A 22,804-nucleotide genomic window follows, 5' to 3' on the forward strand; every position below is an offset into this window, starting at 1 on the left:
CTTTCCAGTCTCCTCAGATGACTGCATGCCCAGCTGGCAAGGCACTTTGAAGATGAAACATGCTGAGTCCCTTACAGCCCAGGGACTGGCATCTTTTACACAGAGGAGGGCGCGGGCCACTATTAAAGCACATTCTAGAGAGGCGTCGACCTCAGCTAGCCACGCAAGCCCATAAAGCACACATTGCCACAACCGCATCTGCATAGCCAAGCCCCTTCCGACCTGAGCATAAATAGGACCCCGGCTCTCTGAGGAGGACATTGGAGTTTCCACAAGACTCCAGCTCACCTCTCCTGTACTCTGCAACCTACACCTCCAGAAGGATCATGACCTGCGGATCAGGATTCCGTGGCCGCGCCTTCAGCTGCGTTTCCGCCTGCGGACCCCGGCCCGGCCGCTGCTGCATCACGGCCGCCCCCTACCGCGGCATCTCCTGCTACCGCGGCCTCACCGGGGGCTTCGGCAGCCGCAGCGTCTGCGGGGGCTTCCGTGCCGGCTCCTGCGGCCGCAGCTTCGGGTACCGCTCCGGCGGCGTGGGCGGCCTCAGCCCTCCCTGCATCACCACCGTGTCAGTCAATGAGAGCCTCCTCACGCCCCTCAACCTGGAGGTCGACCCCAATGCGCAGTGCGTGAAGCAAGAGGAGAAGGAGCAGATCAAGTGTCTCAACAACAGGTTCGCTGCCTTCATCGACAAGGTGGGTGTTCTTGATCACACCCTTCCTGAACCTTCCCTTCCTGGGTGGGCACTCAAGGGTTAGTCAGGGTGCAGGAGATATGTGGTCCAAGTGAGCCCCCAGGCTGATGGAGGAGATGGACACACTTCCAGGGCACAGACAGACCAGAGAGATGAGTCTAGAGCAGGGGCTCCTGATTACAGCACTGTTACTATATACAACCTCTGTCCAGACAGGCAGGGTCCCTACACACAGACAAGGACAAGGCTTGAACCACATGTCAGAGAAGAAAGCATACATGCAAACAAGACTCAAGAAATGCACCTAAGATACAGGAACAGGACCACAGTTCAGCCTTTGAGTGGGAGTCTTTGATCACACCTTTCCTGAACCCACCCATACTAAACTTGGACTGGGCACTGATGGGGCAGTCCAATGCAAAAAGAGCTCTACTTGGCTCCCGACCACATGCCATCTAGACTCAGCAGGTCAGGATAACTCAGTTGACCTGCAGAGGAAATGATCTTTCTCAACGGCTTGCTCTCACCCTAATATGGAAAATCCAAACATGATTACTATCTTGAAACCCAGAAGTCGCCTTGTCTTTCACAGTCCCCTCTGTCTAATCTCTGCTGAGCTCTTGGTTTGGGTTGTTGTTCAGTCACTCAGTCCTGTCCAACTCTTTGCGACCCCATGGACTGCAGCACACCAGCTTCCCTATCCTTCATCATCTCCCAGAGCTTGCTCAGACTCATGTCCATTGAGTCAGTGATGCCATCCGACCATCTCATCTTTTGTCTCCTCCTTCTCCTCTTGCCCTCAGTCTTTCCCAGCATCAGGGTCTTTTCCAATGAGTCAACTCTTCACAACAAGTGGCCAAAGTATTGGAGCTTCAGCTTCAGCATCAGTCATTCCAATAAATATTCAGGGTTGATTTCCTTTAGGATTGACTGGTTTGATCTCCTTGCAGTCCAAGGGACTCTCAAGAGTCTCCATCTCCAGAGTTAGAAAGCATCAATTCTTTGGCACTCAGACTTTTTTAAGGTCCAACTCTCACATCTATACATGATGACTGGAAAAACCTTAGCTTTGACTATATGGACCTTTGTCAGAAAAAGTAATGGTTTTGGAGTTTACCTTGAAGCAATTAGGACCCTCCCCAAGCCCCTCCATCCCCCAAATAGGCTTTGTGGCAGTAGGAGCCATCTGACCCCTCCTCCCACCCCAAATGGCAGGTGCGCTTCCTGGAGCAGCAGAACAAGCTGCTGGAGACCAAGCTGCGGTTCTACCAGAACCGCCAGTGCTGCGAGAGCAACCTCGAGCCCCTGTTCAGTGGCTACATCGAGACGCTGAGGCGGGAGGCTGAGTGTGTAGAGGCTGACAGCGGAAGGCTGTCCTCAGAGCTCAACAGCCTGCAGGAGGTGCTGGAGGGCTACAAGAAGAGGTGAGTGTGGCTGGGGGTGATGTTGGGCACAGGAACCGGACATGGATTCAACCCACTGGATGAGATTGGAGAATTTCAAAGGGGATGTGACCATGCAGGGCAAGTTGGTGGTATGCAGCAGGATCTTCCCATCAGGCAGTCATTGCTCAGATGCCTATGAGTAGGGCCATGATTCCCTAGGAGCTCTCTCTCTCCTCCTTCAGGCTTCTCTTCTGGAAGCCTGATCACCCAGCAACAGTCCTGTGCTCTGTGGGGAGGAGGCTTCTGCATTCTCCCAGGCCTGGCCCTTCAGGCTCCCACCTGTAGCACCTGGATGTGATATGAGTCTCAGCGTCTCTCAGGGCTGCCAGGTGCTGGGTCTCTGGGTGTCCCACTGTCTAGGTTGCTCTAATGCTGATGGCCTCTGAGATCCATAGGTCCTCCCCCAGCTGAGCTAGGTTGGACACCCAGGTGGGGAGAGGCTGGGGCTGCAGTGCCCCCAGAGGGGCTGTTGTCCACTCCTGGCCAGTGCTGAGTCCTTATTTTCCTCCAGAGGTGACCTCAGAGCAGTTTGGGCAGCAGGGCTGTGAGGTTCCAGAAGAGTCACCCCCTGGATCCCTCAATTCCAAGTGGAGAGAGAATCACAGACACACCCCAAGTCCAACCAGAGAGGACCCAGCAGGGCTGCCAGGGATCTGGCTATGTGGGGAGGTCTGTTGTCCCCTTCACTCCTGTAAGGTGGTGACCTCCCTCTGTCCTCTTTCCACAGGTATGAGGAGGAAGTTGCTCTGAGAGCAACAGCCGAGAATGAGTTTGTGGCTCTGAAGAAGGTGAGTAACATGGGATTGGGAAGCTAGACATGAGGGATATCAGAATGACATGCTCTTGTTGGGGAGATCTATGTTCTCAACCTCCCTGCGGGGTGCAGTGACCTTGCCGAGTCAGGATGGGAAATTCCCATAGACCAGGTCATCAAAGGCACATTCAAGGCTTTGACAAGGGCAGTAACCTTGTAAAATTCACTAGCACCCTGACCTGATGCAGGGGAATGACTGAATTGATCTCTGGACGTTCTGTGCTGCTTCAGAGCTGATAGTCTGTGGCTGGGGTCCCATGGAGGCATTGTAGGCTTCAGTCTCTCTCTGGAGGGATGGTGTCCTGTCTAGTGTCTCAGGGGTCTGGTTAAGACGGGGAGCACATTCCCAGGGTCTAGGGGGAGGATGGAGCAGAGCCAACAGTGGCCAGGTGGAGTTTTGGAGGACTGTAGGGAAATAGGGAAGGGTCAAGGTGGTTGAGCGAGGGAGCCAGTCTGGCAAGCTTAGGGTAAAAGGAGACATGGGAGGTAAGAGATCTCAGGTAGGTGGAGTGAAAGGCTAGTGGTCCACCTCCAAGGCACAAGGCATTTGTTCTTAAAAGGGGAGGAGGTTGTGAGATGCCTCCAGGGAAGGGCAGCATGGAGATAAGACAGGAAGAGGAACACAGGGAATCCTTTCCCCCTCACCTCCAAGTACTGTGTGAGGAGAGAGAGGAATTCAGGTGATCATCACCAGGGGTCCTCTTTGCTCAAAGACTCCCCATCTTCTCAGGATGTGGACTGTGCCTACCTCCGCAAATCAGACCTTGAGGCCAATGTGGAGGCCCTGATTCAGGAGACTGACTTCCTTCGGCGACTGTATGAGGAGGTGAGTGATTGTGGTCTGGGCAGAAAGCAGCAGCTGGCCTGGAAGAGAGGGCATTGCTCTGTGATCAGAGTTGGACAGGGGTTGGGGCAGGAGCTACAGTCCATGAGGCTGTCAGAGGGGGCCAGGGCTGGAGACCAGTAAGGGCTGAGAAGGCGGGTACACGCTGTGGTGGGGGGAGCCAAGGTGTAAACAAGACCCTTCCACCCTCCCGCCCCACCATCTGCAGGAGATCCGAGTTCTCCAAGCCCACATCTCAGACACCTCGGTCATCGTCAAGATGGACAACAGCCGGGACCTGAACATGGACAACATTGTCGCTGAGATCAAGGCTCAGTATGATGACATTGCCAGCCGCAGCCGGGCTGAGGCTGAGAGCTGGTACCGCAGCAAGGTGAGTGGTCCAGGACACCTGCCTTCTAGACATGATGGAAGGGATGGAGGTATACATTAACAAGATTTCTTTTGTCTGGGGATTCTGATTCCTAGAGGTGGTGAAAGAAGTACAGACCGCTCTCAGGTTATAGTGGGAGGACAGGGCTGCCATTACGGTTTCACAGGCTGTGCACTGGCAACCTGAAAATCATCCGTGTTGTTCTGAGTGGGTGGTACATCCCATCCTGAGTTACAAGAGCCTCTCTGCTTCCCCCCAGTGTGAGGAGATCAAGGCCACAGTGATCCGGCACGGGGAGACCCTGCGTCGCACCAAGGAGGAGATCAATGAGCTGAACCGCGTGATCCAGAGGCTGACGGCTGAGGTCGAGAATGCCAAGTGCCAGGTAGGGTTTTTTTGAGGCCCACCAGGGTCCCACAGGCAGTGTATGTGCCCAGTTGGATCTCACCATTCATTCTCCAGTCCACTTGCATGACTTGAGACCCAGTTTGTGGTTACTCAGGGAGCCCCATGTGATGAAGGGGAGAGGCCTGTTCCTGGGGTGATTCCTGCTGTGTGGAGAGACCATAACCCACCTTGTTCTCTCCTGGGCCCTTAGAACTCCAAGCTGGAGGCTGCAGTCACCCAGGCTGAGCAGCAGGGTGAGGCAGCCCTCGCTGATGCCAAGTGCAAGCTGGCCGGGCTGGAGGAGGCTCTGCAGAAGGCCAAGCAGGACATGGCCTGCCTGCTCAAGGAGTACCAGGAGGTGATGAACTCCAAGCTGGGCCTGGACATCGAGATCGCCACCTACAGGCGCCTGCTGGAGGGCGAGGAGCAGAGGTGAGGACCATCCCAGCCTGGCCCTGACTACCCATTTCCACCCTTTACATAAATACTTCCCTTGATCCTGGCTGAGCAATGGCCAGGTCTGGGCCAAACCTGTCATTTATCACTTTGAGGTGGGGTATTCTGAGGACTCTTCCTTCTGACACTCTGCTCCTTCTTACCACTCGTGGACCCCACTCCAAGAAGTTATGGAGCTCTGTTTGCAGCTCTGATTCAGTCACTAATGTTGCCTTTTTCTTTTTCCCTCTCAGACTGTGTGAAGGCGTTGGGTCCGTGAATGTCTGTGAGTATCCTAGGCCCCGTGTGGATGGGTTTACTTGCTTCCTGTAAAGGATAGGAGTGTTTTCTCTGACACCTAAATATGAGTGGGCTGGCATCACAGGAAGAGGGATTTGGGGTCAGACAGCAGGAAGGACGACTTCTTTTGGACTAGAGTTTAAGGACGCTTGGAGAGGGCCATAGTCGGAGAGGCGGCACCCTCGGTCCCCCAGAATTTTGACTCAGTCTTTGGGGTTCGCAGGTGTCAGCAGCTCCCGCGGCGGGGTCGTCTGCGGGGACCTCTGCGTGTCGGGCTCCCGGCCGGTGACGGGCAGCGTCTGCAGCGCCCCCTGCAGCGGGAACCTGGCGGTGAGCACCGGCCTGTGCGCGCCCTGCGGCCCCTGCAATTCCGTCACGTCTTGCGGCCTGGGCGCGGGCGGCGTGGGCTCCTGCGGCATCAGCTCCTACGGCGTGGGTTCCTGCGCCAGCGTCTGTCGCAAATGTTAGGCCTCCCACCTCAGGCCCCGCCCGGGCATCTCTCCCCCGCAGCCCGGCAGGGCCCTCCCTGCATGGCCCCGCCCCCTCCGCCGCCACCCCAGCTCTGGGTGGAGCAAGCCCTAGGCTTCCTCCCTCATACTTCGAAAGGTCCGTCCCACTCCTGGCTTCTCACGCCTGTGCGTAATGCCCTCTTCCTGGGTTCTGCCGCACGCTCTGGGAAAGGCTACCCTAGAAAACAGTCCCCTTGGCCACCACAGGAAGGGACCCCAGGGCAGGGAGGACCAAGACCCTACTCTGGGTTGTCGTGGGGCCAATGGCCAGAGTCCCCACCCTGTCCCAGCATCTCCCTTCCTTCTCTGCTGTGTTCACCTCTTCCAAGATCTGTGTTTCCAATAAACCAATGTAGCCAACCCTGAGCTTTGTCTGTACTTATGTTATCCTCCTCAGGGTCGAGGTTTAGGAGAGTCCCCAAACATAAAGCAGAGAAAACCCCAGGTCTCTTTCCCTGGGCTCACAGCAGTCTCAGGTTTAGCCAAGGACGGTGCTAGGGCACTATATCCTGTAATTTTATCCACACCACCTTCACAAGATGTCTTGCAGAGGAAGAAACTAGAGCTCAGGGACCCACAGTAGCCAGGGCCAGGCTCTACCCTGAGTTCAGTGGCACACAGCTGGGGTTTGAACCTCCTGTTCATGTTTAGTGGTCATGTCACTAAACCACAGCTGCCTCCCAGAAATCACCTCTGTGCACATGTATACACTTATGAATAGATTCACCAGTCACTCAGAGCTTAAGGAAACATCACTCTTGGCTTTGGTGGAGAAGACTCATACCTGAGTAATTCATGAGAATTCTTTAAGGGGTGAATATATGAACATGACTTAAGCTTTCAAAAAGTCTTTGATATGACTGCCTTTTTTTAAAATGGAGTCCTTTTGGGGTTTGGAGACCTGCCATCACTGATAAATTACCTCAAAGCTAGACAATAACAAGAAGCAAAAAGATGATGTGGCCCAGAGGTGAGTACACAGACCCTGGATCCAGACTGCATGGGTCCAAAACTGGGCTCTGTTCGTAGCTGAGTGACTTTGAGCCGTTTACTTACCCTCTCTGTGCCTCAGTTTCCATACGTCTAAAGTGAAATGATAAAAAGAGCACCTCTTTTTCACCTCCTAGGGTTATTGGCAGGATGAAGGAATTTAATATATGTAAAATAATTAGTGCTTGCCACAAAATAACCACAACATGTGTTTATTGTCAGTAGTATTCTTTTGCAGAATATAAAATAGAAATCCTTCCTGGGATAAGGGCCATGGCCTGACTATCATTACACTTATATCTGTGATCGGAGACCCAAGAATAGAGAAAAATCCCCACATCTTCTGGGCCATCAAGCTCCTCCCTGCAGTAAACTGTCCCCCTTACACTGATGATGATATTACAAGTGCTGGTGCAAGTGGGACAATGGCCCCTCAGCTTCACTAGAGACCGAACTGAATACCTGAATATACACGTATACAGCACAGTGAATCTCAAAACTTTTGGATCCAGGCCCAGGAAGCTAACAGAAATGGGAGTCCCCATTCCATCACTAAGGGCAATAGAAATAATTGAGACCAGAAGTGAGAGGTCTGGAAAGACACAGGCTCTTTTAAAGCACAGGATTAATCCTAGGTCTTCTGACCACCAATGTGTCCCCTCCACCCTTCAATGGAATTCTGAGGACAGAGCCCTTGGAGAGTTCCAGAATCCACAACTGTTCTAACCAGCCCTCTGTGCTGTGACAACATACAGCTCAGAAGTAGACCTTATCTGGAGTCCAGATCCAAGGCCCCAGTATCAGCTTCATCTCCCACCCCCAGTTCAGGAGCCACCGGTCCTGAGAGACAGCTCCTTCAACTGACCCCTCCCTCTGCATCTCACTAGACTCATCAGCCCAGCTGGACCTTGATGACCTGTCATATTTCACTCTCTCACCCTCTCTCTGGCTCTGACCTCTTACCTACCCCAGCTCCACAATCCTCACCTCCCTATAGGTTCCCAGTCCTAGACAGGCTCAGGCAGAGGCACGAGGGTGAATGAATCACATACATATTGCCCATGATGCAGGATGGTAAAGAAAATGAAACATCTTGCTGTGTGACATTCAGCAAGTCACTTCTTCTTTCTGGGCTTCAGTGTATTCACTAGTGGGAAAAAAAAAAAAATGCTTGGACCAGATAGATGCTAAGGTCCCTTAGCCATTTAAAGTTCTATTTTTTTTAATTGAAATATAGTTGATTTACAATGTTGTGTTAGTTTCAGGTATACAGCAAAGTGATTCAGTATATATATAGATAGATATTATTTTTCAGATTCTTTTACATTTTGGGTTATTACAGGTTATCTAATATAGTTCCCTGTGCTATACAGTAAGACCTGTTGTTTATTTTATATATAGTAGTTTGAATCTCTTAAACCCGAGCTCCTAACTTATCCCTCCCCCTGATCTTTCCCCTTTGGCTAACTGCAAGTTTGTTTCTAACTCTGTGAGTCTAATTCTATTTTGTAAATAAGTTCATTCAGTTCAATTCAGTCACTCAGTCGTGTCCGACTCTTTGCGAACCCATGAATCACAGCACGCCAGGCCTCCCTGTCCATCGCCATCTCCCGGAGTTCACTCAAACTCTTGTCCATCAAGTCCGTGATGCCATCCAGCCATCTCATCCTCGGTCGTCCCCTTCTCCTCCTGCCCTCAATCCCTCCCAGCATCAGGGTCTTTTCCAATGAGTCAACTCTTCGCATGAGGTGGCCAAAGTACTGGAGTTTCAGCTTTAGCATCATTCCTTCCAAAGAAATCCCAGGGCTGATCTCCTTCAGAATGGACTGGTTGGATCTCCTTGCAGTCCAAGGGACTCTCAAGAGTCTTCTCCAACACCACAGTTCAAAAGCATCAATTCTTCGGTGCTCAGCTTTCTTCACAGTCCAACTCTCACATGCATACATGACCACAGGAAAAACCATAGCCTTGACTAGACAGCCCTTAGGATCACTTTCTTAGACTTCACATATAAGTGGTATCATATTTGTCTTTCTCTGTCTTCCTTTGCTTAGTGTGATGATCTCTGGGTCCATCCATGTTGCTGCAAATGGCGTCACTTCATTCTTTATGGCTGAGGAATATTCTAGCATATATATACCACATCCTCTTCATCCATCTGTCTGTCGATGGACATCTAGGTTGCTTCCTTGTCCTGGCTCCTGTAATCAGTGAACGCTCTATTACTCTTCAGTAGACATGGGACGGCACGAGGAGCTGGAGGGAAGTAGGGAGCCACGGTGCCACGCACTGTGCTTCATCCCTCACAGCTCACTGTCTGCAGCTTTCTGTCTGTGAGTGGAACAGAATGATTGCATCCAGGTGCACGTACATGTCTGGGCATCTGTGTGGAAACACGTACGTGTGTGAATATGTGTATACCTCTGTATATGTGCTGAAGAGACGACATTTGTGGGTCCGTGAGGGTATGACTGCAGTGTGAGTGCACAAGTGGACTGGTTTGGGTGAGACGGGGTCACGTGTGAAGAACTGGACTCCGCACTGTGGTGCGAGTGGTGATAGGCAGGTGCTGCTGGGGGTCATGCTGGGGAGGTACCCTCTGACTGGGGAACCCTAGCTCTGACTTGGGCTCCTCTGCCTACCCTTCTTGCCCTACAATTACTACAGCTCCAGCCGGGACAGAGGGAGACCAGCTGGCCTTCTTGAAGTTGGACAGCCTTCTTCAAAGATACTCACAACTTTTCCCAAGAACTCCAGTAAGTGAAATATTGATTATATTCATAGAATTCCTACTATGTTTTCAGCTCCTTATATATAGTAATGTATTTAATTCTGAAACCTCCCTGTGTTAGGTACTATTCTTATTTTACAAATCAACAGTAGAGAGATTAATTAGGGAGGAAAAATACAAGGGATAAATGAACCTTCATTAGGTGTAGAGAGAGCAGGAAGGAGGCCCAGAAACAGTAAAAGCAAGATTGGGAATAGAATCTGGGCCCTTTCTTCTTATTCCAAGCTTGACTGGTTGATATACTGTAGCTAGAATCACATCAGGAAGGGCTGCATTTAGATGCATCAGGAGACTCCCAAGGAGGTCCCTAGGGTTAATAGTGGAAGAGCAGGGCCCGAGTCATCCAAGGACAGAGTGGACCACACAGGACCACAGGGCTTCAGCCATTCATATCTACTACATGGCAGACTCTGGAGATGGATGGATGAGGTAGGTCACGGTCCTCACGGGATGCTATGAAGTTGCATCCAACACTCCAAATGCTGCTATCAAGTGTGAGGCAGGTGTGGGCGCAGATGGGGGCTGACCCCTCAGGATCTCTTTCAATGAGAAGCAACTGGTGACACCTCTCCTCCCTTCAGAAGTCATTCGACTCACAAAGCTTTGTAAATAGTCGAGGACTGACTCTCCATAAATGCCCCAGGCTGGAATGTGGCCCTTGGCCAGGAAAGCCACTCAGAAAATTGATCCCCAGACCACAAGCATTGGCCTGGGCCCAACAAGTGACTAAAATCTGACCCCATGGCCCTTGGCGTCTCTAGCCTGACATCAGGCTTGGGATTTGGAAAGAAAACCTGTGGTCTCCAACCAGTCCTCAGTGATACTGATTGCAGCTCCTGGGGTGCATGGGGTGAGGGGTGGGGGCAGGGCGGGGCATAGCTCTTCCTTCTGCACTTCCTATAATCTTCCTTCATTGACATGATCAGCATGGCAGAAGGTGGAAAACCTGACTTTGAATATCAGAAAATCTCATCACTTCCTAATGCAGGGAACATAAAATCCACCTGAAAAAGTGTGCGGAGGAGCGGCTCTGCTTTCAGGCAGCTGCTTTGCATTGGGTGTGTTGGTCAGAATGTTTATACCATTGGTGTTGGTCAGAAAGGATTAAGAGGGCTGGTTGTGAGTCCAGTGGGGCCCTGTTCCCTGCTCCTCAGGTGGATGGCAGGCTGCCAGCCAAGTTCTGGTCCCATTCCTCTTGCATGAGACTGCTCTGTTTATCCAGGAGGTAGGCCTTTTGGGTACCTGTTCTCTGGGCAGGAACTCAGAAAACACAGCAAACCTTCTGGTACTAGCAAACCTTAAAAGGTAAACCTGGGCCTCTGACCAGTGACTCACCTTAGCCCCACCCAGGGACATAGAAAGCAGGGACCACTGTCCTCCAGATAGGTCAGTGATGTAATCCTTTGTGCAATAGAAAAGAATGTGAGCTCCTTGAATGGAGGCTTCTCTCAGGCCTGTATGGCAAGGAAAGAACCCAGAAACCCAGCCTTTCTCAGGCCACCCCCACTGCCACAAACTGGCTACCTTCTGCACCCTCTCTCAAAGGTGCCTTGTGAAAATGCAGACCAAACTGCACCAGAGATCTGGAAGTAGCCAAACTGGAATTTCTGATTCCAAAGCTCATGTTTTCTTCCTCTGTGGTATGTTGTTCCCAGCCCACGGTCAGATGATTTGTTCATTTAAAGCCTGGACCACCCAACTGTGTCCATGTCCTCCAGCCCTAATCTGCCAGGGTCATTTTCCCCTGCACCTGTCCTCAAGTGCTCACACCAGGGCGGTAGAGTGGGGCTCACCTTCAACCCCATCACTGCATTTCTTTCTGCTCCATTTCCTGGTTTAAGGCCTGCCCCCACCCACCACCACCAGACCATTGCCCCGGACTAGAGTGCCTTGCCCACCAAGCACTATGCCTGACCCTCAGTGGCTATTTGGCACTTATAGACCGAGTGGATCAATGAATGCAGTTCTCAGCAACTCTGGCAAGATTAGCTGCCTGCGGACCCCAGGATGGGAATCAGTCCACCATCATGCATGAATCAACCCCTTCTTTCCCTTTCACTGGGTTTTCCTGGTAGCTCCAGGGGCCCTCACACACACATGCACACACACACACACTCACACACACAGAACATCCCCAACCCTCAAGATCCTGGTCCTCTGATATCACCATCAACTGAAGTCATATGGACCCACACACCCAAAGTGGGGTTGCTTCCTGGTAATGTCTCCCCTTTTCTTTTCCCTCCCCCAAATCCAGCCAGCTTTGTCTTTGGTCTGGGGATAGAGAGCCTGAAGAATCTAGGCACAAACAGCAGGAAGGCTCCAACGGCCACATAACTTTTTATTGCAGAGGAGGAGTCCCAGGAAAAGAAGGGGATGGGGCAGTTCAGAGGGGAGGGGTGCTGGATCCAGGGAAGACAAATACCATGCCTCCCAGTGGCACAGCGTCCAGCCTATGCCCACACTGGGGACGGCTCTACCATGGTCCAGTAAACCACGTTCAAAGACTTTATACCCTAGGGTGGGGGACAAGAGGGAGAGATAAGACGAGGGTCGGAACCGTGGGAGCGGGCATCTGAGACACAGGTCCAAGTCACTGAGGAGGAAGCTAGAGTTCCTTGACTTCTCCGGAGTAGCGCAGGAAGGACTCAGCATCCGCGTGAGCCGCTGCCGCGGAAACCCTCGACACAGCCGGGGGAGCCGCAGAGCGCACAGCCGCCGCCAGGGGCGCTCGTCTCCACGGCGCTGGGACCCGCTCTGAGCGGCAGCAGTGCCTCAGGGCCCGAGGCTGAGCCCGGCAGGCCGGTGGGAGCACTTCCCAGGGCTGAGCGGAGAGCGGCTGTTGGAGGAAAAAACTCCAAGTCTCCCCTGCCCTTTCCGCCCCAGAAGACAGACATACAGATATAGAGATGCGCAGACACCTCCCCCTACCAGGAGACAGACGTGCAGACTCCTCAAAGTGACAGATACACAGACCCCATCCCCTAAGAAACAAACTCGGGAATGTCTCCCCCCTGGAGTCAGCCCCAGATTCCCCCCGATGCGAGAATGAAACAGTCTCTTCCACGGGGATAACCCACAGACCTTCCTCCCACACCCCAGGACACATCAACAGATCCCCCGCCAAGGAACAGACCACAGAACCCCTTTGCCCAATACACACAAACACCAAAAAACCACCCCCAAGAGGAAAAACAGCCCTCACAAATGGGAGACACACAGAGGAAGAGGCTCCCTACTTCCTTCCCAGAGAGGATACATACCCAGGGTGGGGAGGGGATAACATGTGGCCCCTCTCACCCCCAAGTTACTCTCTTATTTACTTACTGACATTTCCTGCTCCAAATCCCAGACCAAGCCTGCAGGGAGAAGGCGGGAGCAGGTGAGTGAATCCATCTACCAGGCAGAATACTCACCATTCTTCAAAACAAAGCACTTCCGGCCCTCTCCAGACAGGCAGAAATCCTTCCATTCTGATAGCTACTTGGGTCTCTCAGATCCCCTCAGCGCTTTCGGGTAAAGACTCCTTCTGGACCTTTACACTCAACCCTTCCTGTCTTGCTGCTGCTGCCAAGTCTTAAATTCAAATAATTCTTTTACTGAAGAATTCTTAGAGAAGGGAGAAGGCGGAAGATCTACACTGTCTTTAGCCTAAACTTATCTTGAAATTAGACCCCATGATGGGGGCATTTTGAAGGCAGATCCCAGAGGAGATAGGTCAGTTGTCTGGAGAATATTGTTCAAGCCTCACCCAGTCAGTTTCTACCTGTGGGTCCTTAAGGTGGTCTTTTACTCTTTGAGACTCAGTTTCCTCATCTGTAAAATGGGGATAATAGAACCCCCTTCCCAAGAGTTTAAAGGAGACAATACATGCAGCTTGTCTGCGGCACAATGGGCTCCCTTTCCTTCCCCTCAGCCTAGTGGGCCCAGCTGGAGCTGGAAGCCGTTGGGTCTCTACCTGCCTAATGTTAAAAGCCAGGCCCTATCTGTTGCCATAAACCCTTCCTCCCCCAGCCTGGAGGAGAGAGGAGCAGAGTTGAAGGCACCCACACTAGGGATCTTACTCCCCCTGGCTGGGCCTTGGTCCTTGCAGTTGTCTCAATAGACAAACTGGCTCCTGCTTTCTGATCCTGGGAGTGAAAGAGTCCCTCATCACGGGTGCTAAGGTTACTTGTTAGCTGGAACCCTTGGTCCAAAGGGTTGTGAGATGGAGGGAAAAAAACTGACTCCAGGAGAACAGATCCCTGGATACACAGCTCACCTCTCCTCACCTTATCCCCCACCCCAGCTGGCGAGGACCCAGGCAGTATCCTCCCTTAACCTTCTCTACTCCTCACCTTGACCACATCTGAAGCACCGCCTAGCCCTCACCTGCTCTCCTCGCCCTCCAGCAGCTTCCTGTAGACAGCGATCTCAAACTCCAGGCCCAGCTTGACGATCATGAGCTCCTGGTACTCACGCAGCTGCCGCACCATGTCCTGCTTGGCCTTCTGCAGGGCAGCTTCCAGCCAGACCAGCTTGCCCTTGGCGCATCCTGAGGCACTTTCCTCCTGCAGAGCGGCTGGGTCCTTGCCTCTCTCTGGTTCACAGACCTGGAGGCAAAGGGAAGACCACAGACAGGAGGACATCCTCAGCCCCTCCCCACTCAAGGATCCAAGACCTTTCTCCATAGCCAGAGGGCCAAAGAGAAGTTAGAGATCGTTAAGAGGAATGAGTGCGCCTGCTCTGAAATCTGTGTTTGTGTGTCTGCCCCACTCCCAGGGTGGAGGTTGGGGACCAGCCGTCTTAGGTGACTGAGAGCCTTTTGCATCTAGTATATGTGTGTGCATGCTAAGTCGCTTCAGTCACGTCCAACTCTTTGCAACCCTATGGACTGTAGCCCACCAGGCTCCTCTGTCCATGGGATTCTCCAGGCAAGAATACTGGAGTGGGTTGCCCCGCCCTCCTCCAGGGGGTCTTCCCAACCCAGGAGTTGAACCTGTGTCTTCCGCAGCTCCCACCTTGGAAGACTGGTTCTTTACTGCTAGCCCACCTGGGAAGCCCACATCTAGTATAGTGACACTTCCAAAATGAGCTAGGGTCTGGGACGCATCAAATACATTTTAGCATGTCATTCTGGGATTATTGTTTCATCAGGGAAATGAACAGGAAGAGTATCCTTTCCTGATAAGAGACTGGAATTTGTAGTCTCTAGGGAAAAAAATATAGATAATAAAGGCCTGCCTTGGCGAGGCATACTTGCTGCTTAGGGACCCAGTCAGGGAATCAGAGCAGCTGAGGCTGCTGGGAGACTGCCAACAATGGGACCACCCAGCCACCACTCTGTCACCCCTGGAACCTGAACAGTTTGTCCCTCCTCAAAGTCAGGGGTTCCTGCAGAAGGGAGAACCCCCACGAATATCCTGCAGAGCCTGAGACACTTGTCTCTGCAGAAAATGAGAACTGACTGGAAGCAGAACCTCTTCCCTTTGCAGGGTGGAGCATGGGCCAGGGCAGGAGCTTGACCAAGAGGGCGGCTGAGAGGAAAGAGGAGCAGGTGAGAGGGAGAGAGGTGGGGAGAAAGAGGGCATTCATGGGGGAACCTTCTCTTTCTGGAGCCTAAAGCCTGAGAAACACAAGTGCCTACAGAGCCTGGCTGGAGACATCAAAAAGTATAGGCCAGGGACTTTCCTGGTGGTTCAGGGGTTAAGATTGCACTCCCAATGCCCAGGGCCTGGTTCCATCCCTGATCAGGGAACTAGGAATGCTGTACTAAGACTGGGCACAGTGGGGGTGGGGGGAGGAGGGGAGAGGGAATAAAGGCCAAATGTAAAGTGTATATGGATAGTACCCAGTTCCACAAAGAAATATACACACTCTAATTTTCCTGAAATCACAAGGATGTCTTTCCTGTTTTCAGCCTTCCATTTCTTCAGTGTAGATAGAGAGCTAGAACCAGAGCCTAGCTGCATCTCTTTGACAAGGACGACAAGAGTACCAGCCGAGGTGAGGCTAAATGGCCAAGATCCCTCTGCCCCAGTGTTAAAGGATGCAGTCTGGAGTGGTGGAGTCTGCAGCCCGCGGCAGGAGCATGACCCCCATGTGAAGATGAAAGAGAAGACAGAGGCCTCTCTTCTCTCACCGGATGTTACTGTGTGAGACCAGTTTAACATTGCCAGATCTACATGTTTTTAGAGGGGATCCACGATACTAGGTAAGAGAATCTTGCCATTTCTGAAGATGGGCTCAAATTTCACACTGTAGGACAATCACAAAACATACAGACTTAAAAATATATATATACATAAAAAATGATATGCAAACAAGCATCCATATGCATACGTTTTTACCTGCATGTTAATTATTTATCCACATTTTAAAAAAAAACTCAAAGTCCTGGGCAAATGAAAGCATGGTATATACACACATAACCACACTCCTGTTTGCTCAGACAGTCACAAAGAGAAACTCTATCCAAAGGATTGGGGAGGGGAGTCTAGTGTAGGATGCATCACCAGCATCACCACTCAGCTACCCCCACGCCGCCCCTCACCTGGCTCTCGGTGCCGTCCACCTCCACTGTCAGCCGCTGGATGGCCTGGTTCAGCCTGTTTAGCTCCTCCTTGCTGTGCCGCAGGTTCTGCGTGTGTTTCTGCACTGTTGCCTTTATCTCCTCGCACTGCGAGGTGGGGGCAGCCAAGCGGGGTGGGGGGGTTGATTAAGAAGATGAGGAACCAGCAGGTGCACTCACTGGAGACCAGCACGACCGTTCCAGCACCCACCCACCCACTTGCTATCATGGGTGGCTCATTTGGCTCCTCTGAGCCTCTGCTGCTCCATCTATAAGGTGGGAATGGTCATCCTTTCTATCCCCAGCGGTGGTTGAGAGAAGGAAGTGCACTTGGCTGGCACCATGGCACGTGGGCACCAGGTCTGTGGATGCCAAAGGTAGTGTGAGCTCAGCCGCAAAGGGTAACAGTGCCGCAGTCTGTTGAGTCTTTGGACTGACCACACAGAGCTGACCTCAAGAATCAGGGTAGCTAACCCTAGGAAATCTAGTCTCGTCCTTCACTACATAGGCTGATCTAAATGAATACAAAAGGCAGTTTAAAAAAATTTGACATTCCCGAATTTTAAAAATACTTTTTCAAATCTAAGAATATGAAGAAACTTTCCTAATTTGATGAAGGTTATTAATCAGTGACAAAAGATCCAGTTTCCAGCTACCTCCCCAAACCCAAGGCCACTCTGAGACAACATTATGGGACGACAAGGGGCAAAATCAGTGGGCCTTTACCCTTCCTGCATCCCATCTGTACATGCCAACATCTAACCAGTTGGGTACAGTGACCGATGCTTTCACAGTGCCTTACACTCTCCAGTATTTTCCCTCCACCATCTCCCTGGGGCTCAGGACCACCTGTGAAGTAGGCCAGGGAGATGTTCCTGTCTCTATTATCTTCCCTCGGGCAAGCTGATGCTCAGCCACCGTGCAAGAAGTAGGGACCCTGAGGGATATGACCGACCCTGCCAGTCAATGACTGAACCTGGCTGCATCTTAAGTCCACACACTTTGCTCTGCTCCCCAAGGAACAGATAAAGTCACACAGGCCCTTCAACACAGAGAATAGGAACTGTCCACTCCAGCCCAGTGCAAATTTCCTTCCAAGGTATTGATAGATAGGGTGTGGGGAATGGATGAAAAGAGGCTGTAAAACTTCATCTCCCACCAATCTCTGCCCTATTCTTACTGCCCACACCCGCTCTCATCCCCAAAAGCTGAAGACACAGCACGCAAGCTTGTGCCTGGCTGGGTCCAACAGATCTGGGTGGAGTTCAGGACTCCTCCTCCTGTGTGAACTGATGAGCCATATAGACAAGTCTCACCATGATGAGCAGAGCTGTTTTCTCCTCCAAGCCTCCTGTGGGCCCTGAAGCTCAGCTCTAGCCCAGAGAGCTCCTAGAATGCTCAGCTCTGAGGGACAAAGCCTCTTCTTCCTGGGGGCTCTGTGACCTCATCTTATTGCATTTGCAGAGTTCTGATTGGGGGAGTGGTGGAAGGGGCCAGACCTGTGAGCCCAGAGGGGAACATGATAGTCTCTGAGCTGGAAAGGACCTGCAAAGAACAGGAGGAGGAGGAAGCAGGGTAGGGGAAGGAAAAGGACTGCAGTGGGGGGAAATGTGTGGAGCTGGGAAGTCTGGGCTTTGGGAGTGGGCAACAGGGAGCCACAGAAGGTGCTTGAAGAGGCCAGCAGCCTGGTGTACGTACAATGCAGTGTGGGAAGGCCTGTCTGGTAGCAATCCAGAAGACAGATAGCAGGGAGAGAGACTTCGCCTGGGAGTCCATTTCCACTAGTAGGTAGGAAATCTGGGGAAAGACAGGACTCCAAACTGAAGGAGTAACAGGGACCAGAGACCACAAGTTGATCAGCCTTTTCTTTTGTTTGATAAATTTCTCATACATGCAAGACTATATATAACATGGATTTAATGATTTAAATGGTGGCATAATAAAACAAGCCCTTGTGTGCCCACCAGTACCTCCAAAGCCCGTTGTGGGACGGACCCTTCCTGCTTACAGCATCCTCTCCCTCTGACCCCAGTCTCCAAGGTGACCACTATCGGGTTTCTGCGTTGAGCACCCCCTTGCGTTTTCTTTATTGTTGTATCATATGTGTATGAATCCCTAAGCAGCTGTTTTAGTTTCGCCTTCCTTTAAGACTTCTATAAATGGAATTACACGCAGGCCTCTATGACTTGCTTCTCCCTCCTCAACATTCTAATTGTGAGATGCAACCATTCTGAGGCATGTAGCTTAGTTTGTGTTGCCATACTGTAGAGTATCCCAGTGTGATTATTGCTCCTAGGGGTATACACATGTGTGCTTTTTTTTTTTTTTTTTGGTCATAGCAAACAATGCTGCTATGAACTTTGGGGTTTGTACTCGCTAGTGTACTTTGGCAAGAGTTTCTTTAGGGTACTGGCTGTCAAATTTTTTTTGTAGCCATAGCTCAAGTTATAAGAAATACATTTTAGGGACTTCCTTGGTGGTCCAGTGGTTAAAAATCTGTGTTGCAATGCAAGGAAGACAGATTCTATCCCTAGTCAGGGAGGTAAGATCTCACATGCCACGGGAGCAACTAAACCCAAGTGCTGCAATTACTGAGCCCACAGGCTCTGGAGCCCACGCACCACAATCAAAGACCCCGCATGACTCAGCGATGATCCCATGTGCTGTAACTAAAACCCAACACAGCCAGATAAATAAGCAAAGTTAAATAAATTTAAAATATATCTATTTTATATCATGAATCGGTACCTATATACATATCCAACACATAAACTGAAATAAATTTTATGAAAAGTTACTTCTACTATAAAGTGCCCTCTGATCCTCTAATCGATCACTTTAATGTTTCACTTTCAATTTATGGACCTAGGTTTTCAGTCAGGGCTCATGTTCAGGTTTTCATATGTTTTAGTTTTTTCACCAAGCTTTATGTTTAGGTTTCATTTCTTATACTGCTAAGTCACTGCAGTCGTGTCCGACTCTGTGTGACCCCATAGATGGCAGCCCACCAGGCTCCCCCGTCCCTGGGATTCTCCAGGCAAGAACACTGGAGTGGGTTGCCATTTCCTTCTCCAATGCATGAAAGTGAAAAGTGAAAGTGAAGTCGCTCAGTCATGTCTGACTCTTAGCAACCCCATGGACTGCAGCCAACCAGGCTCCTCTATCCATAGGATTTTCCAGGCAAGAGTACTGGAGTGGGGTGCCATTGCCTTCTCCGTCATTTCTTATAAATAGCATATTAATCTCATTATTTGTTAAATAATGTAATGAAATATCCATGAACTAACTTACTGACACAAGAACCCATTCTGTCCTCTCCCTCTCACTCTGGAGGTAACTAACCACTTCCTTGAGTTTGTATCAACGTCACCTTGCTTTTTTTTTTTTTTTTAAGTTTTATCACATACATTACATATATCTAAAAATATATCTGTAAGGTTTTCTTGTTTGTTTTTTAATAAAAAGGATATCAGTTACACAGGGCTTTCTTTTTTTTTTTTTTTTTTTTTTGTCTTTTGTTTAGCTAGGATTCCTCCCCTAGCATTCATAGTATTCTATTGAGTGAATATACTACGCTTCTATGTTATTCTGTTTTTATTCTGTTTTATTTTTTCATTTTACAAAGTTGATTCTACAGCAATTTTTCTAAATGACCCCTGATGCACATATGTGAGAATTTCTCTTTGATACACATCTAAGATCTAGGAGTGGAACTTGGGGACCTTAGGATGGTCAATGTTCAACATGACAAAACAAAAATTATCTGCCAAAGTTGGTGTAGTAACAATTTACACTTTGGTCAGCACTGTATGACTTCCCAGATGGAGCTAGTGGTAAAGAATCTGCCTTCCGATGCAGGAGAATCAAGAGACACAGATTCAATCCCTGAGTTGGGAAAGATCGCCTGGAGTGGAAACCCACTCCAGTATTCTTGCCTGGAGAATCCCATGGACAGAGGAGCCTGGTGGGCTACAGTCCATGGGGTCGCAAAGAGTCAGACACAGCTGAGTAACAGGCATGACGTGGCATGGCAGCACTGTGTGAAAGATTCATGCATTCTCCACATATCTTACTCTTCAACAATTTAATGGGGATTTCCCTGGTGGTCCAGTGACTAAGACTCCACACTCCCGATGCCAGGGGACTGAGTTCAATCCCTGGTCAGGGAACTAGATCCCACATACTGCAACTAAGAGTTTTCATGTAGCAAATAAAGATCCTGTTTGCTGCAACTAAGACCCAGAACAGTCAATTACATAAATGAATATCTTAAAAAAAAAAAACAATTAAATAGTATAATCAATCTTATTTTTGACCCTGCTTTGAATTTTCATGATTACTGTTAAGGTTGAATAGCTCTATAAATGTTTATTATCCATATGGATTTGCTTTCTTTTGACCATTTTTTCTATTGGATTGTTTGCCTTATTCCTATTGGATTACAGGTGTTCTTTATATTTCTAGATATTACTATTTTATCACTTATATGTGTCACAAATAGCACTTTCAAATTTATAGCTCATCTTTTTACTTTCTTTATGGCATATTTTTATTGATAAAAGTTCTTAATTTTAATGTAGTCTAACTTATCTTGCTTTTATGTTAAGCACTCTGTGTGACTTGCTTAAAAGTCCTTTTCTATACCAAGATCAGAAAGGTGTTCTCCATTTTTTTTCTTCTTAGAGTTTTAAAGTTTTGCATTTGACATGTATAATTTTAATTTGCTTGAAATTGGTTTTGTGTATCACAGAAGTCAGGGATCCAATTTCATTCTTTCCCATGTGGATAACCAATGTATAGTTCTTTCTCTGTTATTGATCTGTGGATCAAAGATATATATAGATATAGATATAAGGTATATTTAACTTTATATATTATATATAATTTTATTTATGTCATATTTATTTAATATATTTATATCATATATACACACTAGAATAATTGACCAATGTAACAAAACAGAGAGCCCCCAAATTGATATGTATTTTATATATATATGTCATATATACATATATGATGCAATATATTATACAGTATGTCATAAGCATAAATAATGCCATACATATGTTTTCTATATGTATGTATACAATACACATCAGTTTAAGGGCTCTCTATTTTGCCTCATTGGTCAATTTGTCTAATCTTGTATAGATACTGCACGGAATTTCTGTAGCGTTCTGAAAGGGCAAATATTCATTCTTTCTTTTACATCAGTGCCTTGACTCTTCTCAAACTTTTCTCTTCACCATAAATTTTAGAAACATCTTGTTAAGTTTTATGTAAACCCTTGTTTGGGATTCAGTTGTAGTGGCACTGATACTGTAAATCAATTTAAGGAGAATTAATGTCTTCTTTCAACAATGCTATATCTCCTCATTTAGTTAGGTCTGCATTTTAACTTTCATTGCCTATAACATTTCATAAAATGTTTATATTTCTCTAGGCATAGTTCTCTCCCATATTTGTTAGGTTTATTTCTAAGTATCTTATGGGTTTTAAAGTCATTAGTTTATCCATTTTATTGGGAGATAATTTACATACAGTAAAATACACACATTTCAAGTGTACAGTTCAACAAGTTTTGATAGATGTTTGCCCTCATTCAACCATCACTGAATGAAGATAAATGACATTCCAGCAAGCATCTCAGTAGTTTCCTTCATACCCCCTTGCAGCAATCTTCCCACCTCATCCGAGACAACTACTGATCTGATTTTTAGCAATGGAAATTAGTATTGCCAGCTGGAGAACTTCCTATGACTAGAAGCACACAGTATATACTCTGATTATTTTCACTTGGCATAATGTTTTTGAATCATCCATGTTGTTTCATGAAACAGTAGTTCATTCTTTTCTCTTGCTGAGTGATAATCATCACATGAATATATCTCTGTTTATCCATTCACCTATTAATAAAATGTTTTTATTGTTTCTACTTTGGGACTATTATGATTCAAGCTCCTAAGTAATTCATGTACAAGTCTCTGTGTGGACCTGTTTTCATTTCTTGTAGATAAATACCCAAGAGAGGAATTGCTGTGCCATTTGGCAAATGTCTGTTTAAATTTATAAGAAATTGGCAAACTGTTTTCGGAGGTGACTATATCATTTTATCCTCCATGAAAGTTCCAGCTACTCCAGCTACTTGATGGTCAGTCTTTTAACTGGTTAGTCTAGTGGGTAAGCTTTTTTCTCATTGTGGTTTAATTTAGGTTTCTCTGATGACTAATAATGATGAACAGCTTCTCACATACTTCAGTTCAGTTCAGTCGTTCAGTCGTGCCCAACTCTTTGCAACCCCATGAATTGCAGCAGGCCAGCCTTCCCTGTCCATTACCAACTCCTGGAGCCTGCTCATCGTGTCAGTGAAGCCATCCAGCCATCTCATCCTCTGCCGTCCCCTTCTCCTCCCGCCTTCAATCTTTCCCATAATCAGGGTCTTTTCCAATGAGTCAGTTCTTTGCATGAGGTGGCCAAAGTATTGGACATTTAGCTTCAGCATCAGCCCTTTCAATGAATATTCAGGACTGATTTCCTTTAGGATTGGCTGGTTGGATCTCCTTGCAGTCCAAGGGACTCTCAAGAGTCTTCTCCAACACCACAGTTCAAAAGCATCAATTCTTCAGCATTCAGCTTTCTTTATAGTCCAACTCTCACATCCATTCATGACTA

The 22,804-nt window shown here is 48.8% G+C and overlaps 2 protein-coding genes across 2 annotated transcripts; one reads left to right on the plus strand and one right to left on the minus strand.

The window, feature by feature from the left end:
• The first annotated feature begins 326 nt into the window (after positions 1-326).
• LOC128047232 (keratin, type II cuticular Hb1) lies at positions 327-5,760 on the plus strand. Its single transcript, XM_052639304.1, has 9 exons — positions 327-695; positions 1,910-2,118; positions 2,867-2,927; positions 3,684-3,779; positions 4,006-4,170; positions 4,430-4,555; positions 4,769-4,989; positions 5,247-5,278; positions 5,516-5,760. Exons 1-9 carry the CDS (start codon positions 327-329, stop codon positions 5,758-5,760), a joined length of 1,524 nt encoding a protein of 507 aa, XP_052495264.1.
• Positions 5,761-12,190: 6,430 nt separating this feature from the next.
• On the minus strand, positions 12,191-16,361 carry LOC128048091 (keratin, type II cuticular Hb1-like). Its single transcript, XM_052640540.1, has 5 exons — positions 16,344-16,361; positions 16,136-16,240; positions 13,954-14,174; positions 12,914-12,941; positions 12,191-12,406 (listed from the first exon to the last, which is right to left on the minus strand). The coding sequence occupies exons 1-5, from the start codon at positions 16,359-16,361 to the stop codon at positions 12,191-12,193; spliced, it is 588 nt and encodes a 195-aa protein (XP_052496500.1).
• Positions 16,362-22,804: the final 6,443 nt, after the last annotated feature.

This window comes from Budorcas taxicolor, chromosome 5 (assembly GCF_023091745.1).
Source record: "Budorcas taxicolor isolate Tak-1 chromosome 5, Takin1.1, whole genome shotgun sequence".
NCBI lineage: Eukaryota > Metazoa > Chordata > Mammalia > Artiodactyla > Bovidae > Budorcas > Budorcas taxicolor.

Coding starts and splice junctions, on each gene's coding strand:
- LOC128047232 (XM_052639304.1), top strand. CDS start 327: ATGACCTGCGGATCAGGATTCCGTGGCCGCGCCTTCAGCTGCGTTTCC. Junction 2,119..2,866: donor CTGGAGGGCTACAAGAAGAG/GTGAGTGTGGCT, acceptor CTCTTTCCACAG/GTATGAGGAGGAAGTTGCTC. Junction 5,279..5,515: donor CGTTGGGTCCGTGAATGTCT/GTGAGTATCCTA, acceptor TGGGGTTCGCAG/GTGTCAGCAGCTCCCGCGGC.
- LOC128048091 (XM_052640540.1), bottom strand. Junction 14,175..16,135: donor TCCAGCGGCTGACAGTGGAG/GTGGACGGCACC, acceptor CTTTGCCTCCAG/GTCTGTGAACCAGAGAGAGG. Junction 12,407..12,913: donor TGGGATTTGGAGCAGGAAAT/GTCAGTAAGTAA, acceptor CTCTCCGCTCAG/CCCTGGGAAGTGCTCCCACC.